The sequence below is a fragment of the Oxyura jamaicensis genome, chromosome 5 (genome assembly GCF_011077185.1).
Source record: "Oxyura jamaicensis isolate SHBP4307 breed ruddy duck chromosome 5, BPBGC_Ojam_1.0, whole genome shotgun sequence".
NCBI lineage: Eukaryota > Metazoa > Chordata > Aves > Anseriformes > Anatidae > Oxyura > Oxyura jamaicensis.
This window is the reverse complement of record NC_048897.1, coordinates 24,372,927-24,391,470: the sequence shown is the minus strand read 5'-3', so window position 1 is coordinate 24,391,470 and position 18,544 is coordinate 24,372,927. Positions and strand designations below refer to the sequence as shown.

General features: G+C 35.3%; 1 protein-coding gene across 1 annotated transcript in view; it reads right to left on the bottom strand.

Annotated features, from left to right (window-relative positions):
- Positions 1-18,544, bottom strand: part of SLC25A21 (solute carrier family 25 member 21) — a 257,460-nt gene that overhangs the window by 58,827 nt on the left and 180,089 nt on the right. Inside the window, exon 3 of the mRNA XM_035326974.1 lies at positions 7,815-7,898. Coding sequence (XP_035182865.1) covers positions 7,815-7,898 — 84 coding nt within the window. The remainder of the gene's footprint in view (positions 1-7,814; positions 7,899-18,544) is intronic.

The window sequence follows — 18,544 nt, the reverse complement described above, 5'->3', positions numbered from 1 at the left end:
AATGTTCAAATCGTAAGGAATAAAAATCAAAGGTCTGCTGCTATTTTGCTAACTAGAGTAGATAAAGTTATATTGTATATAACCTTCAGTAGGTATCCCCTTACTACTGTAATCTTATAATGCAGTCATATAATTCTGAACTGAACCCATAGGAGCTATTGTTATAAATATAGTAATATAAAGAATTGTATTTATGCTGCATTAGTAGAACACACAGACACCCAAAGAATCATAACTTTTGGATTAAAACAAACTGATGGTGAAAAAATTGGAAACTTAAAAAATACAACCTAAACCTTTAAAAAATACAAACCAGACACTTACCTAGTGTAAACCAGCCATTTCAGTGGCCATAGCAAACAGTAACAACTAATGACAGTTAATGTCTGGCCTGTTTATGTCTAAGGTGCTTATATGATTTATATAATTTTATTGTGTTCTGTTCTGTTCCTATGGGAAATAAATGAACATGTACTTCATCTTTAAAGCAGCTGATTCTCAGAAGTGATTTCCTAAAACTGTTCTTGTTTACTCTGTTGCCATATATACCAGATCAAATGTTGTAAGTAAAATGTCCGTCCATCAGTAATAAAAATGTGGTTGGCCAAATGCTGTCCATAGTTACACCAGTGCAACCTCATTGTATTTCAGAAAGCTACACACATAAAACCAGGAATAAAAGTTTTTCACATTCCAGAGCCATTTCTTATGTTTTCAAGTGTTAACATATGAAGATGGGGGCAGGGAACCTACAGTGAGGAACAGAGAATTCCTGCCTGAGCAAGATGATGAAAACCTGATGACAGTAACACCACTGTAAATACTGCTGACTATCTGCAGACAGTGCAGTCCGTTGAACAGGACACCAGTCTTGCAGTCAGGATATCTGGCTACAGGCTTAAAACTGCCACTAGCTCCATGTATGACCTTGGACAAACCACGTCACAAAAGGGATTGCCAAAAGTCTTCAGACCCCTTCTGAATTAGGAGCTTAAATCAAAGAATGCAATTTTGTGTCCAACACACATGTTCCTCAGAGCTCTAATATTAACATGTTACTATGGGGCAAACAAATTACCCAGTATCAGTCTGCTCCATGACAAACATCTGTGTTCATGCTCCTGTCCAGACCTACTCTACTGCCTGGCACCTTAAATCCCAGTTTCCCCATCTGCATAAATGAGATAATGATACTTCTTTCTTCTGTAGAGCATTTTGAGACCTAGAGATTAAAAGAGCTTTTTTTTTTTTTTTTTTTTTTTTTTTTTTTTTTTTTTTTTCTCATGACTGACTAGTGTTGCAAAAAGCATCCGGCGTGGCGTCACTTGGGACTGTTGGCAAAACTGGATTATGAACTGGGTAAGTTTTGTCTACTAAGAGACTAAGTAAATATACTAATATTTTACAAATAGGCATGCATATGCATGCGTACATGCATTTTAAAACACTGTGAGGGATAAGAATTTCCTGACATTTTTGCTGTCTTTACTGGGACATGAGACAAAGCTTAAATATCAAATGCAAATGTTAATTTAATGAAGATAGCACAATACACATCACCTTCACATAACTAAAGATCTCTGCTTTGTGGCCATACTTGATCTAAACCTTTGCAAGCATATTATAAATCACAATCTTAAAGTAAATAATCAGGTAAAATCTGTCAGTTAACTTTTCTGCCTTCCTTGTCTCTAAACTTTAAAGCAGTCTTATAATAATAATTGATAATTTTAACCAGGACTGTTCCACCATTTAAATTTTATGTCTTGAAACCACAACAGACAACCAAATGAAACCGAAAATAGTAAGGCCATGTAAGTATGATATTACACATTGACCTATATAGAGTAAGGCATGGGGCAAAGTTAGACTAAATGGCATCAAGAACAGCTATGCAGTATATTACTCTGCATATATACATAGTGGATTATGAAAAAGGAACTCCTGCTAATTACCCAGAAAAATTCTGAAATTCTTTCATCATGTGGCACTAAGAGGCTGAAGTCTGCTAAGGCATCTTTTTATTTTCACTACAGGTCTATAAGCCCCATTCCCCAGAAGGCCATGTGAACCCTGTCTTCCAAACCACACCAAGAACTCTTCAGAAGAGAGTGCAATGGCTGAGAAATGCCATGGTTTGCCTGTAGAGGGGCTGTAATACCAAAGTCTCAACCAATGGGAGAAATGTTAAAGAAAATGGAGTCCCTCACTTCTGAAAGTAAATGTATAGATTCAACAGTTGATATTTTTAATTATGTACTAAAAGAACTTGTGATTACACAGCTGTATTTTTCAGGTTCATTCTCCCTGAAAATGCACAAATACTAGATTTCCTAAATTTGATATTTCTTCTTCAAAGATATGAAAAGCAAGCATAAGGATTCAGGTATTCAAAAATTCAGTTCTAAGACTTTGATTTTTGTCCACAAAAGCCAAGAGATTTTATAAAGATTCACAGTTTAAGTCAACACACTGTCCTTCATAATCTCAGTTATAGTTCTCGTAGGGTGTTACAAAGCTTCAATAATACTTTAAGTTTCAGATCGTATTATTTCACATGGGAATGTGATAATTTTTTCAACAGTATGTCACAAAGACACTGATGCAGCATAATGTGACCCACAGAATAATTGTACATGTGGGATAAAGAGAAGGACAATTAGTGATATACTATATATTGCTATATCTGGTCTACATGGATTCATCAGGATAGGTACAGAAAGATATTTTGGCACTGTAGTGCATCCAGGTCTTGGGCACCCAGCACAACAAAGATGTTGATCTGTTAGAGTGGGTCCAGAGGAGGGCCACAAAGATGATGAAGGGGCTGGAGCACCTCTCCTGTGTAGAAAGGCTGAGACAGCTGGGTCTGTTCAGCCTAAAGAAGAGAAGGCTCCAGAGGAACCTCATTGCAACCTTTCAGTACTTGAAGGGGACTTATAAAAATGAGGGGAAGCAACTCTTTGCTCAATCAGATAATGACAGGATGAGGAAGAATGGTTCGAAACTAAAAGAGAGGAGATTTAGATTAGAGGTTATGAGGAAATTCTTCACTGTAAGGATGGTGAAGCACTGGAACAGGTTGTCCAGAGAGTTTGTGGATGCCCCATCCCTGGAGGTGTTCAAGGCCAGGTTGGATGAGGCCCTGAGCAACCTGATGGCTTCCCTGCCTATGGCAGGGGGGTTGGAACTAGATGATCTTTGAGGTCCCTTCCAACCCAAGCCATTCTATGATTCTATGTCTCTATGATTTTAGCAAGACTTGTACAATTATTTGTTTGCAGGTGGACCTGTAGGGCAGACCTGTAGGGCTAGAAAAGAGACAGAACTATGTACAGGTATTTTTGAAAGACGAGTGCTAGCAGACCTTTCTCAGGGTCTATATGATAAAACCAGGTTCCCAAAGGTAGCAAGTGAGCATGGGTCCAAGTTCACTTCTTCTCTCCTGGTATGAAGTGCTAAAAAGAAATCAAAGAGCGGGGTAGATAGCTGTGGGAAGAAATAACATCTTAATCTACCACTTTTGCTTGCCTCAGAGCACTTAAGTCAGAGCCTAAGTCCAGTCTTTTGATACCAGAGTAATTTATGCCTCCAGTAAGTGGAAATGAATCTCTGCTTCATATCTGCTAGCTAGGAAAAGGGATTTTTGGCATGACTGACCATGTCACACTTCCCCGGTCAGCAATTTCATTGAAGGATTCATGCACAGGGTAGTCAAGTATTTGTATCTTGTATAACATTTATTTGGCAGCCTTTTGATAAGTCTCCTCAGCCCAGCTGGAAGAGTACACATCCAGCTGGGCCCCAGGAATGGGTGGTGATAACTGCTGGTGAGTGCCAGAGGCTGAAGCTTGCCTGCAGGGCTGGCAATCCAGCAAGTCTCATTTCCTGACCTGTTGGTAATTAGAAGCAGCAGAGCATCATCTGCAGCTAGCTGGGAGAGCCAGGTCTCAAGAACTCTTTCAGGCACTTGTCACCATGATTGACAGCCAAGGGATAGAGGCAGGACCAAGGAGAGTGCTAACAAATTCCTTAATCAATGAATGATCACTGTTATCACATAAGCCAGGAACCCTCCAGCTTCTGCACATTTGCTGACAACTCAGCATTCATCCAGATCCTGCTTAGCCTTGGCTGTTCTCCCACCTACTCCACCCATCGCTGACAAGTTTTGTGCAGCTTTAAAGCCTAATCCCACTAATGTATGAGTCAGGGTGCTGCTTATTAAAAGAAAGGTGTGTGGTCATACAGGCAGGCACTTATAGGTATAAGAGAGTGGTATGAGAGTATGAGGCAACGCTGAGAAGAAGACAGAAATAGTTATAAAGCTTATTGGGCTTTTTTATTAGGAGATAATTGTTCCTTCCCAAACCAAATTCAGCATTAATAATAAAATAACTCAGCAGAACTAATAAGGTCTCAAATGATCAATGACTATTGCATTTTGTATTTTCCCAGGACCATCTAAGTCTAAGAAAAGCTAACAGCCCTTTAAACTGTAACTTTCTCAAATGTCGAGTTTCAAAACTGGAAACCAGGACACTGCTACCCTTTCTGTTTCAGGCAAGCTAACCAATGGATGAGAAAGTAACAGGCACTTGACTGGGTGCCTATCAAAAAAGCCAACTGTAAGCCAGAACATTTATTGTTAAAATTATGAGCCCGTGAAAATCTAAGTTTATATGAACAAAGTTGTTTACAGACCTAAAATAACAGCATCCGTCATTTTAGTGCAACTCTAAATTAAGATAGTGCAGATGGGCATAATTTCCATTCTTAATATGAGACAACGCCATGTGTCTTTAATATAAATGCAACATATACATTCAGCTAGACTGTTGGTTTATCCTGACATTTCATATTCAAACCTAAGTCGTTATCAAAGAAGTGAGTGATTACAAATGCAGTGAAAATGGCAACAAAGCAAACATTGGTCAACAAACATGATCAACTCCTTAGGACCTCTAAGGACCTCTAAGAGCCTTATTTGTAGGACCTACAAAGAATGAAAAGCTTTCTCTGTTAATGGTTTCAGGTAATCCTCTATCCAAACATTTTCCCCAATAAACATCAGATTATTTTTATGTTAGCTGTAAAGCTGTCACTCCTCAATAAACAGATATACTCCTGGTGGTTTTACCTCTGCTGTCGAAGATCTGTCAATACATGCAGCATCTCATAAGTGAAACCAGAGAAATTCAGATGCAAGGTTCTTAACAAATACTGCTAAACAAAGGCTGCTCACCACAGGAGAGGCTTTGCAGAGCTGCAGTCCCTGTGCAATTGGCAGTGACTGCAATGTTCCAGCACAAGTCTGCAAAAGCCCTGAAGTGGATACTCCTAACTGCATTTAATAGACAGCTATGTCACCTCTAATGCTATGCTAGACTGACCCTTCCTTTAGTGAGTCTCTATTAAATTTAATTTTTTGTGGCTCCTGTTTTCTTGTAAGACAAGAAAAGAGTTCAAGGGATGGATCCTTCTTTGAAGATTTTAATTCCCTGTGGAGAAAATTTATTTCCATCTAAAGAACTCTTCAAAGTTCAGGAGCTGGGGGAAGGGAGCTTTTGTAGATGTTTTTTATTTTTTTCTGTGTTTTTTATTTCAGAAACTTTTAATGTTTTGTGAAGATAAAGGAGACCTCATATTCTTTGAAAAGGACAGAATTCTATCAGTGGAAATATTTTATTTGCAATTATCCTTATAACAGAGAGAAAATCAGAGTGATGGTTAAAGAAATCCTGGCCACCATTTCCAAGCAGTTTGCCACAAAATCACTAGATTGTTACAATAATGCTGCAGTAACATAAGAATGGTCAATCTTCTGTAAGAGAGATTGCAGCAAATTAAACTTTTGCATATATGTTAGTAAACATGATAAGTACTTATTAGGCCAATCCTGCAAATCTACTCTTCACATAACTTGAACAAGGTCAGGAAATTAAGGCATTAGACATATCTGTCTGAACTGGGCTTGGACATCCCAGCTCACCATAGTTGTTACTATTGAAAATGTTACTACAGAAGAGCATAAGCATTATTCTCAGATGTAAATATTTTCAGGTGTAGGCCATTAGTAACATTTCTTTTTTTGATGTGTTCCCTTATTTCATGAATTTGTTTTGTGATCAACTTAAAGTAAAGTCACATATGGCAGTAGGAACTCTGAGTGCTGGAGATAGGTGCATAAATCCCTTATGTAGTCAGTATAAACAGAATTGGATCTCCCTGAAAATTAGTATAAAAATGCTGAAGGGGATTTTATTTGGGGATAGCCAATATGCAATAAATATTGGGCATGAAAGAATTTCTTTTACCCTTCTCCCAGTTCACACACCTGAATCTTGACACCTCATATATTATTTTTATTTGCTTGGTATCTAAATATGAAGCCCTTTCTTGGTGCTCTATTCTGCATATTTTTGTGATCACCCAAGGAAAGGATATTTAGGTTCAAGATTTCCACTAACTTAAAGATTTTGCAGTCATCTCTCTTGCTTCCCCCAAAGTGTCATAATCAGCAAGCTTCAGAAATTTGCATAGGTGGGAAGAACAGACTCAAGGATTCAGAGAAGTTTGTTAGGATTAGTTGATTACTTTTGCTTATTTTTAGGCAAACTTTAAGATTATATTTTATATGAGATTCTCCTCCTTTTTCCCTTGTGCTTACCACTGATTACTGTTTTAATGTGACGTTCTGTTTCTAACTGACAAATACTGCCGATAAGGGCAAACGTGACAACTTCCTCTCATAGCAACTTTAGTGAAACATCTCTACATCTCTCTTTACTTAAGCAATTCAAACTACCTAGTTCTATATCTGTGTACTTATGTAAGGTAGTTTAGCTAAAACTCGCTACAAGAAAAAATATTGGTCTAGTTCATTTTCACTGCTGGCTTCTCCTATGTTTTACCAGTACAACTTGTGGACACAAGAAGTCTGATCCCTGTTGCACCTCTGCTGCTTCCATATTTGGCATCTATGCCACTATATATGATCACAATTCCATTTTGATCAATATATGGAAAAAATACTGGTTGCAGTTGCATTTTAAAAGTTGTTATGGAAAGCCTGCCAGCTACTCAAAACTGGCATTGACTAATTAGAGGTACCTTGATTAAAGGACAAAGAGCTCCCAAAGAGCTCCTGTGGATAACAGGCTTAACTTTAAGCATGTGATCAGTCCCATTACATTCACTAGCTTTAACAGGACTGCACATAAAATTAAGCATGTATTTAAATGCCTCTCTGGATCGGAGCCCAAGTCCCTTAGAAGAGCTCTGGCTCAGAACAGTGTAACCTTCTAAATCCAGTTCGATTCAGGTGACTAAAAACCATAAATCCCTTTCCATATTCTGTCAAATTGAAAAGTTGTGTAATTTTACTCACACAGGTCTTGGAAACATTGCCTACCACAGCTAACTGGGAATGCCAGTTCATCAGAGGTTGGAAACAAGTACTCCACTGAACTCAGGCTCAGACTGATCTAGTTCAAAAACAAGATATAAGAAGCAAAATACTGAACTGCACTGATGTGGCCATCCCACTGCCAGTACTGAGGCAGAGTTTGCTCAAGTATCTCTGCCCAGCTGTGTATCACAGTTTTTTAAACATATCCTAATAGCAAAATTTGGTATTGTGAGTATGAGTAATGTTAGGACTTTGCAAATTGTGCTCGTTATGTAAGACTAAATGTTTGCCAAATTCTGGCAATTGTATAAAGGGTGGAATATAAAGAGGATCTAATGTCTGGAAAATAGGTGATTAAAAAAGGTCACATAAAATTGACATTTTTAAAAACATATACTCTTACCCTTCTCTCTGGAAAATAGTCCTAAAACAGTCCCCCAGGCTCTTGTAACTGGTCGGATCAGTTTTCCCTCTTTGAATTTGGAACCTAAAAAAAATACAATTTACATCACAGCATGAGAAGTTAGGGATTTTAAGTTACTTTTAACTTTCCAATTATTATATAAAAGAAGTTTTAAAGGTTATTTAATGTATCTGATTCATTATTATATACTGTTCCTGATATACTTATTAACACCGTTTTCATAGAAGCTGTTAAACTAAGGAAAAATAGAGCTTTAGTAGTAACTTTTTTTGGAGTTTATGGAATTCACAGTATAACTATCACCTTTGACATTTACACCTCTTTCTAGTTGTTTGAAAAATAAGCTGTTAACCCTGTGCCTGATCCAAAGCCCGTTGAAATTAATGGGAGTCTTTGAATCAAACCCTGTTTTTGAAAATCTGAAATGGAATACTGTCATGTGTTTCACTATGAAATTAATCCACTGTGCAGTTTTGTTCTTTTTATATCTGATGCAATTACAATAAAAATCAACCAGGGACATGACCAGAAATTAAAGAATCATTCATTTTTTTTTTTTTTGTAATTTATTAATAAGATGAAAAGTAAAACAAAGCAATGAATTCTTTTAATTCTTTTAATTAAAACCTCTTTTTCTCTATTCATATTTTGACAGTCATAAAGATTTCAACATAAAGGCCTTGAAAGGAAAATCAAGATTATGATTTAAGACTGTACACATCTTATTTTTTACAATCTCTGTATTTGTTAAACAGTAAGTTTAACAAACTATATTATTTTATTCAATACCCAGTCAGATTATCCTACTTCTTGTATAGCATGGAGAAATTTTGAATGCCTTTTTTTTTTTTTTTTTTTTTTTTAAAAAAAAAAGAACACTGATATTAGCAAATCCAATCTACAAGAAGTCTACAAATCCAATCTACAATCAGTCGTTGGCTTTATCAGTAAGTATAATACAAATTCTACACAGCAAAAAAAATAGTTTCAAAGAATAACTGACATAATCAAGAAGCTCATACACTACAGGTACAGGGCAAAACAAATATATGCATATATGGTTTCTTAAAATCTGAATTTTCAACAAGTACTAAGCACTGCTCTTGTAGGAAACATCTATTGTTACTTATTCTGATTATCACAGTGAGTCTCATTAATATGTGAAGGTATAAAGGTATTTTTAAAGGTATTTTAACTCAGTGTCAAACAGCAGTGTTTTCTTTTTCACAAGAATGTAGTAGAAACAAATCAAGATTTCTACTGGAATAAAATGCATTTATCATAACGAACATCAGCATTTCCTAAGCTGTGTTCTGTGTTAACACATCTAATGTTTTATTCACTTTGAGGAAAAAAAAAAATCCAGTGATCTAATACAATTCTTTAGGCACTTATGAAGGCAAGCCCACACCTTTTTTGAAAACAGTTAGAAGGAAACACTGAGCCCCTCCATAGTCCTAATAAAAGTAGTTCATGCACATCTGGGATCTCTATCTGGGGTAACCTCTTTTATTAGCGGGAAAACTTGCTGCCAAGTTGGCAGAGAAGAGAATGCTATTCAATAGGCTTACACTCAAATAAGAGCTGATGCATAACATTTTGTCTGAAAAGAACCCTGGGGAAGCCTAATAGTTGAAAATGCCTCAGTGCCATTGCACAAGTCCAACAGAAATATCAGCTACAGAAACTTTTACATTGAGATAACCAAGCAATCAACATTATAATAGAAAGTAGATTCTAATCAAATATTAATATATATAAAACTTGATTATTTATACCTCTCAGTTCAAAAATAGTCTTTATGTTTTTTAAAGAAAAACAACAAAAAAAATCTTTCAAAAACTCATCAGCAAATTACCTTTTCTCAAGTATTTCAAAAGTAAAGCTTTCTTAACCCAAACTCTTTTTCTCAAGTTTAAAGATTTGGCCCACTTGTAAACTCAGAACAAAGCATTACTGTTTCAAAGCATCCTCAGAATAAAGTGCCTTCCCTCTCACCTTACAAATCCTCAAGCTTATCCTACTAGTACATGCGTAAAGTTCCCAGCTAATCCGCGCATGCACAACTGTTGGTAGAACTGAGGCATTAATCACAGTCTCACTGTGCATCTCAACAACACTATGAAAGTATATAACTTAATTTTGATTTACAATTACAGTCTGTCATCTTCTCAACTGAATTTAAATAATTAACTAAAAGTACATCTTTGATAGCAATAATTAAAATCATAGCAAAAGACAATACAATAAGCAATTTAATTGTTTCAGATGAAGAGATATGAGGACTACTTCTTGCTAAAAAAATTAAAGTTGCATTTTTTTAAAAAAAAATTAAAGTAGATAAGATTCTAGTATTAAATGAGTCCATTTGTAACACTGAGTCACACAAGTAACATATTCCTTCCTTTAGGGTTTTTGGATCCATTCCTTCCCTAGTAAATCTTTTTTATAGCTTTAACAGTGATCCTAAAATACATGCCAATTATGTGTTTCAACCTAGATCTGCGAATTGGGTTCTTTGATTCAGAATTGCTTGCCTCAATAAAATCATGTGTAACTTTTTAATGAACTAGCTAATTGATCACCAGCACTTGTTATAAGAAGCTCAGGGAAGAGCTGAAAAAATATTTGGTTTTCTGGAGGCAGCAGCAGCCTGTATTGGTAATCTTAATAATCCAAAAGAGTAAAAGCATTCACTTCAGTAAACAACCTGGTCTGTTTTTAATGATTGTGTAGAGGAATGAACACAACTGGGGGATACATAATGGCTTTCTCTGCTTCCAATCCATTTCCTTCTAAAAGCATTATAAAACCCCTGAATTTCATGCATTTTTGGAAGCTGGATGCCTGCCTTGCAAGGTATTAGCTTTGCTAGAAAAAAAAAAAAAAAAAAAAAGATAAACTCACCTATAAATATAATCAGAGCATTAACTTCTGACCTAATTTATTATTTTGATGTCTGAAAAGCATCATGTGCAGTCAGCAATCAGAGATGTTGAATGGACAGGGGGGCAGATTGGCCACTGTATGCTCCGACACTGTAAACATTTACTGAGAGCTTGATTGCCCTAAAAATTATCATTAGATAACTTTCTTTCTTTCTTTCTTTCTCATTTTTTCTGCTTCTTGCCTGTCTGCCGTGGCCAAAATGCTGTGATATGTGTTCCCACCTTGGGCCTGCTGGCAGAATCATTGGGCCACATGTTTGTGCCCTGATATTCTACTCCTGCTTGGGGCCTGATGCCTTCCCTTTCTCGCTGCTCCCACCTCCAGCTCCCGATGCCACTGGGGACCTCGCAATCTCCCTTTGGGGCCATAGCAGCATCCCATGAGACTTGGCCTTCTATGCCTTCTTTGACTGAACACCACCTTGCAGTAGCTTTATTTGATACCAAAGTGTCCTGATATTATTAAAAAAATAACATCAATGTCTTTCCCTGTTTAAACTAAAAGAGACATGTCTGGGATCTCAAAAAGTGGAGATCATGTAAAATAATTTGAGGTCTTGGGGTCTGTTCAAAATGCAACGTCTGCATTGAAAACTATGATCTAAACCCAAGAATATATTCTAACTTATCCACATTAATCAACATTATGACTACCACTTGTGAAATGAATAAACCCTTTTTTTTTTTTTTTTTTTTTTTTTTTTTTTGTATAGCACAAGAGAGGGCATTTTATGGTTAGTACAGTACCTGATCAATAACTCTCAACATGCTGAGCCTGAAATCCCATAATGCAGATGTTTGACTCCTTTCATCAGTACTCTGAGAAACTTACTCTTTAACAAGTGATACTTCATATTGCCAAACAATGCCTCTGCTGTACTCTGCTGTACACTTTGTGTACTCTGCTGTATGCAAATGTACATATCTGTTTAGAATGCCTAACTTGCAGTTCTTTTTTTTTTTTTTCTTTTTGATGGCCAGTGTTTTATGCTGAGTTTTACAAAATCCTCATTATACAGGAAGATTTCCTGTAAAAACACCCTGTTGCAGAATTCTTTAAAGTCTTTTCTAACACTATCTGTATCTATAGGAGTACAAGGAGATGTGTGCTCTATATATTCTTCTATATATATGTGTGTGTGTATACAATATATATTTTTTCTCTCCCTCTCTCATTTGCTAATTTTTTTGTTCATGCTTGCTGAAGATCTCATCAAAAGTGTCCTGTGGATTTTGCCACTACAGTAAATACCCATGTAGTGTTTACATTCTGTTCATTGCAATGTTACCTAGCAGTCCTCTCCATTTTATTTAATGCTCTGGGTTGAATAAAGATGTCAAATTCATGCTGAAATTCTTTTAGTTACCTTAAAATCTAAAAGGAAGAAACCACTATTTTCATATCTATGTTCAAGTAGGTAGTGAGCAGCTAAATCACAGCTTTGTAGAATAACCACAATGTGATGTGCAGCAGGCTCACCAAATTCAGTGATGTGGACCAGACTCACCACTGGGATTACAAAGCCCATACCCTCATTCATAAATTCCAGAATTTGTTGGTGCATTTGTACAGTACTGCTGTCTAGTTCCTCAACCATAAAGCTCAGAGGAAAAGAAAAACATTGACTCAGAGAACCAGACTTTACACCATGTCACAGTGCTTCTGATAAGTGGCAGTCTTAGTTGTTTTTTCCTTCTCCTCACATCTTGTTAGGATTTTATCATATGTTCTACTCTATTTTGAATAAAGCTCCTAACATTCCCCCCATGACTGGGACCAACGCAAATAATCTCAGTTACTGAGCTGTTCATATGATATAAAGAAGAGAGGAGAGTTATGTGGCATAACAACAAAACAAATTAAATTATCTGTGCAATGTTAAACTTAAAAAAACTTTTAAACAAATATACAGGCTTCTGAAAGCTGAAAACATTTATAGTCTTCCTAAACTTTCAATAATTCCCATGATTCCAGACACACCTCTGTAGTTAGTCCTACTAGCATACCTTGATCAAGAATGTACAGCCTGAAGCTTTATATAAATATACATCATCTAATAGCTCACATCTATAATAAAAAATAACTGCATTATAATTTATAAAGATTTCAATTTGCTAACTTAAACATTTATTCAGGTGCTACTACTGGTTAAGGCTATCTACTGATGCTCAGATTTCATGTAAAACTTTGCACTTCAAAGCAGACCTTGATAATATATTTTATTTTTTTGGCTCAAGTTCTTTGAGTTGCTTATGTTTCTTACAGGATAATAACTAAATTGAGAGTATAATTCTGTCACTTATTTTAACAATGAATCATATGAGTTGTTGAAGAACTGAACGTAAGATTTCAAAACAAAAAACAATCTAATTATTTAAAGACAAAGATATAAATTATGCTAGTATAAGGGTCATATTTTAAGTATTATAGTATTGCTATGATGATTATTTAACTGAAAAAACATAATAATACTATAAAGGTTTAACATAGAGAACAGGCAAAGAACAGAACTTATTCCTGTCATTGTGTTTAGCAGATATAGATTTGCTTCCATCTAACTACAGAATTTATCATCTGCTTTCATACAGTTCATATTTATTTTACAAGTAATAAATCAGAATAATTGCTAGCGAAGTATTACAAAACTGACTTCAAAATTCATCTAAACAGAAATTTTATTCACTTTGTTGGAATTCATGATGTTATTTATTGTGTTTACCACTATGACGTTTGAAGGAACTTTTTTTTTTTTTTTTTTTGGCAGAAAAAATAATAGTAACAGTGAAAATAATTTTAAAGATACCCTGAAAACACAAAATTCTTTGCAGAGAAGACTTTTATGTGAGTCTGAATGTCTACTATCAGGTATGAAGTTCATATAAAAAATTACCAAACACAAATTGATGAATTTTCACTTTTACTGAATTATTTAGCAAATATGCAACTCATAAATTCATCCATTCCACACCTGAATTGTGTCTTATTGTAATCCCAATCTATTTTTCTATCCTCTTTCTATGTGATTGGTTAACCAGCAATTTTCACTTTGTCTGTTATAAAAAATTATCAGCAACTGTTATGAAATCCTGGTAGGGCAAAAAGAGGAAACATTGCCAGTGTATGAGTAAGACAGTAACTCCTACCTACACCTGAATGAGTCCATTCACAGTTAAAGTTAGAGCTAGATAAACAAAGGATTTAGCAATTTAGAGCAGAACTTAGATGGAAGAGATTGCCTATTCTGAACAAAATTTGAATCCAGTAAGATCGTCATCAGTTGCCACCTCCCTTTAAGTTACCTAAAAGCAATTTATCAAAGCTCTCATAAAGCAATTGGTCCAAACCCTCACTGGTTTACAAGCTTGGATCTCCTCCATTCTGTTCAATTAGGAACCTATTCTGGTAAAACTACCTGTGTTGAAGACAGCGTCCATGAAACAAAAAGATGTACCCCCAGCTTCCTGACAAGGCACCAGAAGAAAGATGTGACTTGATAGTGAAGATATATAGATTATAGTTTCTATTCCTCAGATTATTCCTGTGTTTTACAACTGCAAACTGCTGCCAATAGAGAAGCATCATCTCCATCATTCTATTTTGCTTTCAGCATGAATGATAAGAACTTCCCATGTGTGGGCTCACTCCCAGCATATACAATTTTGAAAATATTTTCCCTGAATAAACTACATCACTGAATAGATGTAGATGTAAACAGCAAAGGCCTAAACAAAGATTTAGGTGGTTGACTGATATTATCAGCCAGTTCTCTGAATATGAGACTTACTAATAGAACAGATAAAAGTATACTGATCAGAAAAGAGAATCATCTTTCCTGTATTTTCTATTATTTTCAAGGATGACTTTTCTCCATCTTATACTTAGTGTTCTAGCTAAGAAGCACGTAGTTACACCAAAAATATCAGTGGGAAAAATAAAGTGGCACTATATATATTCCTGGAGTGTAATAATGCGTTTTAGAAATAAAAGCTGTATTTTGTCAGTTACTAATGAAGAACTATTAACTTTTCCATTATCCACAGGGGACAAAACATACAGCAGCTACAATGGCAGAAAAAAAAAATAAAAATCCTTTACATATAGCTTTAGACAAGAACATTTAGCAAAAACAAACTTGTCAAGAAGCATGTAACCCAGTTACAAAACCTATGTAACTGTTTCATGGAAATCTCCTCTGGTAATTTTCTTGAAGAACAGCAAAAATATATATATAGTAGTCAAATACAAATAATTTAATGTCCTCCTGAGAAACAAACACAGCAGAAACTAAGTTCAAACCATAAATACTTTTAATAATCTAATTCCATCGATGCATGCATGTATGTGGAGAAGAGTTGAAAACAACAACAAAAAGCAATTTACTGAAAACTACCATTCCTTTATTCCACAGGAATGAAAGATTAAATGAAGGACAATCTTAAAAGCTGGTTAGAGGAATATCATGCAAACTGATAGCTCTGATTGTGCAAACCATATGCTATTTCTAGTTATGCTGTGCAAATTTGCTTTTATTTGACGGATTAAAATATTGAGAACACCGTCAGTTCTCCGTGCTGACCAGGAAACAGAAAACCCTTGTATTGTTCACCTAAGCTTGGCACTGGAAGTGCAAGCATGATATGTGCCTTGGCACTGGAGGATGAAGCCTTCAGACCCAGTTTATTTCTGAATGCAGTACATTATATATTGAAACAAAACTTTGCTATCTTATTCTTCCATTATATTCTGACATCCTAGCTTGTTTCTTAGTGAGGTGAACCTATAGAAAGTGACTCAGAGCAGGTGTCCTCTCTGCCTATTGCACATGCACACCAAGCTTTAACTTCCAGCCTCCAAGCTCTGCATTTCTGGGTGCCAGAAAGAACTGCGGGCTTTCAGCTTCTACAAGGTCCCTACGAAGTACCAGCCTTTCTTCCCACTTATGGATCTGGAAACAGCACACACTGTTATTATCCTTTAGAAGTTACTCTAATGTTCTGTCTGAAAAGCCTATCTGGAATTTCTGCTAGAGCAGGGACAGCTCTCCAGTGTTGAGGATATAGAAATGAATGTATAATTTTGTCCTCAAAACTATTTTGGCTGCCTGGATACAACTTCTATGACAGCAGTAATGACCTTAGACATATACCTATATCTGAAGGATCACACAATATCTTAGGTGTGATCTTATGATCTTATGAAAGTAAGATTGGCTAGGAAGTGACAACTGTAAAAGGAGTAGGTACATTTAAACACTGACTGTGTTTTTTGTCTACATTTTCTTGTGTATAAAATGCTTAGCTATTAGTGAATCTGCAGAAACTAGAAATAGCAAAAACAGTATTTTGTTTTTAAGAGTGATGGTTTATTTCTGAAAACTCTTGTAATCTCTATTTCCTAAGTCAAAACAACCATCCCAAAATTTATGGATGTTTTTGCCCTTATCTAAACAGGACAAACATTGAAAATGACAGCATGAGGAATAATTTTTCATTGTCAGAGATGATGGAGTTATTTTTTAAGATTTTATATATGGGTAGTTACTGATGGCCTAATACATCAACAGAAGTCTGGCTTTCATTAGTTTTGGATAGTCTTGTATGTTTTTCTTCAAAACAGCTTATAGAAAAACAACAGACAAAGTGATGAGGAATACAAATTAATGACTAGAAGAGATTTCACAAGAAGTCAGATATTAGATTATATTACATAAAGGCTCCAGCATCCAGCCCCAATTCAGGGAAAAATGAGAATGTGGTTTGGCTGATTTCTGTTTATAACATGCCTGATTAAAAAATGTCCAGTTCCTTATCTTAGTTGAACTGCTATTACAAAAATGTATATCCTCTCTTGACCTCTCTCTGTTGGATTAGTCAAATCCAGTAAAGCCATTCTCATGTCTTGTGCCATTACCATCAATGAATCCATTATTGAGCCTCTGCATATTAAAGCCTTTAAAAATTTAAATGTGAATATGAAAACTTCATCTATCGGTTAAATTTGTTATGATATCAACGATACCAAATAAGATGAATGATTTTGCTGCTTATAAAAAGTAAGGTTATTCTCTATTTCTTTGAAAAGATACAATGGCAAATCTTCATGCAGCTTTGTAAAATAAAATATATCTGATAAGCCATAGGAAGGCTTCAAATGAATAATTACTGTTGGTTATTACTAGCCAATAACTTAAATACAAATAGTAATCATTATTCAAAAATGCTTCCAGTTTAAATATTGAAATAGGAAAATGTATATCCCACAGGAAAAAGACACTTTTTTCTTCAACAATTCCTATAGACAGGGCCAAGAATTTCTGCCTTTTTTTTTTTTTTTTTTTTTTTTTAACAAAGCTTTGATTTCAGTTTCTCCTCTGGTAATCACACAGAACTTTTCTTTCTGAGTAGGCAGGAAAATTGTTGCGGCTTTCAGACGAGAAGATTTGAGGGGAGGTCTATTTAAAGTGTTGTTCAATTCATTTCAGGACTCATTAGCATTTTAAGTTCTTTGATGAGAGGAATCCCATCACAGATTAGTGTATTCTGACTTTTCTTTTTTTTTTTTTTTTTTGGTATTAAAAAGATTTAGCACCAAAAAATTTGCAAAACACAACAAAATATACATTACACTTGTTCCCTATGGTCAAAGTAGTAAAGATAACCAGAAATATCTTTTTTTCCCAAAGGAAAGAAATGGTCAACTAAAGAAACCCAAACTCATTTTCAGTGGAAAATAGCCAAAATCAAATTGTGAGTTGCTGAAAGACGTTAGTTTTGAGTGTCCACCCAACTCCCATGCCTATGCTGGAAAACATTTAAAATTTGATTAAGATATTGTGGCTGACATATTTAAAATACTGGAAAGGATATAACCTGCCTTACTCCACTGAAAAGTACAGCTAAATACTCTGCATTTGAATACTTTAACTTATATGACTTTTCTTATTAAAAGACAGACTATTTAAAAAGACTGATGGCAAATACACATAACATGGGCAATACCTTCCAAGCGTATGTTGATTCCATGTTAAAATTACCTTTTTTTTCTATTAATTTGCATAGCTAAGGAACAGATAACCTATGCTTTTAAAGAAGCACTACATTTTGAAATAAAACCAGTAAAATGAGGAAATTCTGAGTTAAAGACTGAAACTCAATTCTTACCCACCCAGCTGTGCACCAATATTGCAGCTTATATGGAATTCATTATCAGGCAATGCTTAGCGACCTCAGCAATTCTTAACATACAGTAGGGCATAACAAGGCAAGTTACGGATGAAATTTCCTCTGAAGAGCTATGACTCGCTCTGCTGAGGTGACTTAAAGTAAAACTAGTAAAATATTGGAACACTCTTGCTTTCCGTAATACAGTTTATCTGAAATGGTACACTACCCTCTCTGTAAAAATAAAAATAAAAACATGATCCCAGAACTTTAAGGAAAGTTTGCTGTGTGTTGAAAAGGTAACTTTCCAGCATCTATTATAGTCAACAGATATATATCCACACTTCCAGCAATTTTTTGTCTAACAAATTAAAATATAACCCAGGAAGGGAAGAGAAAACTTTGACACTTGAGAGTACACCCTATTTACTCACAGTTTGAAGATAAAGAGTTCTCCCAAATGCAGTGTAGTAAACACTACTTCGTAGGAGCAGCAACAGCAGTTCCTACAGTCTTCAGTACTTTATTTTTATTTTTCAAGTAACACTTCTACTTTTAGTAGGTAACAACAGAAATAATGTTAAGCAAAACTCAGAAGAA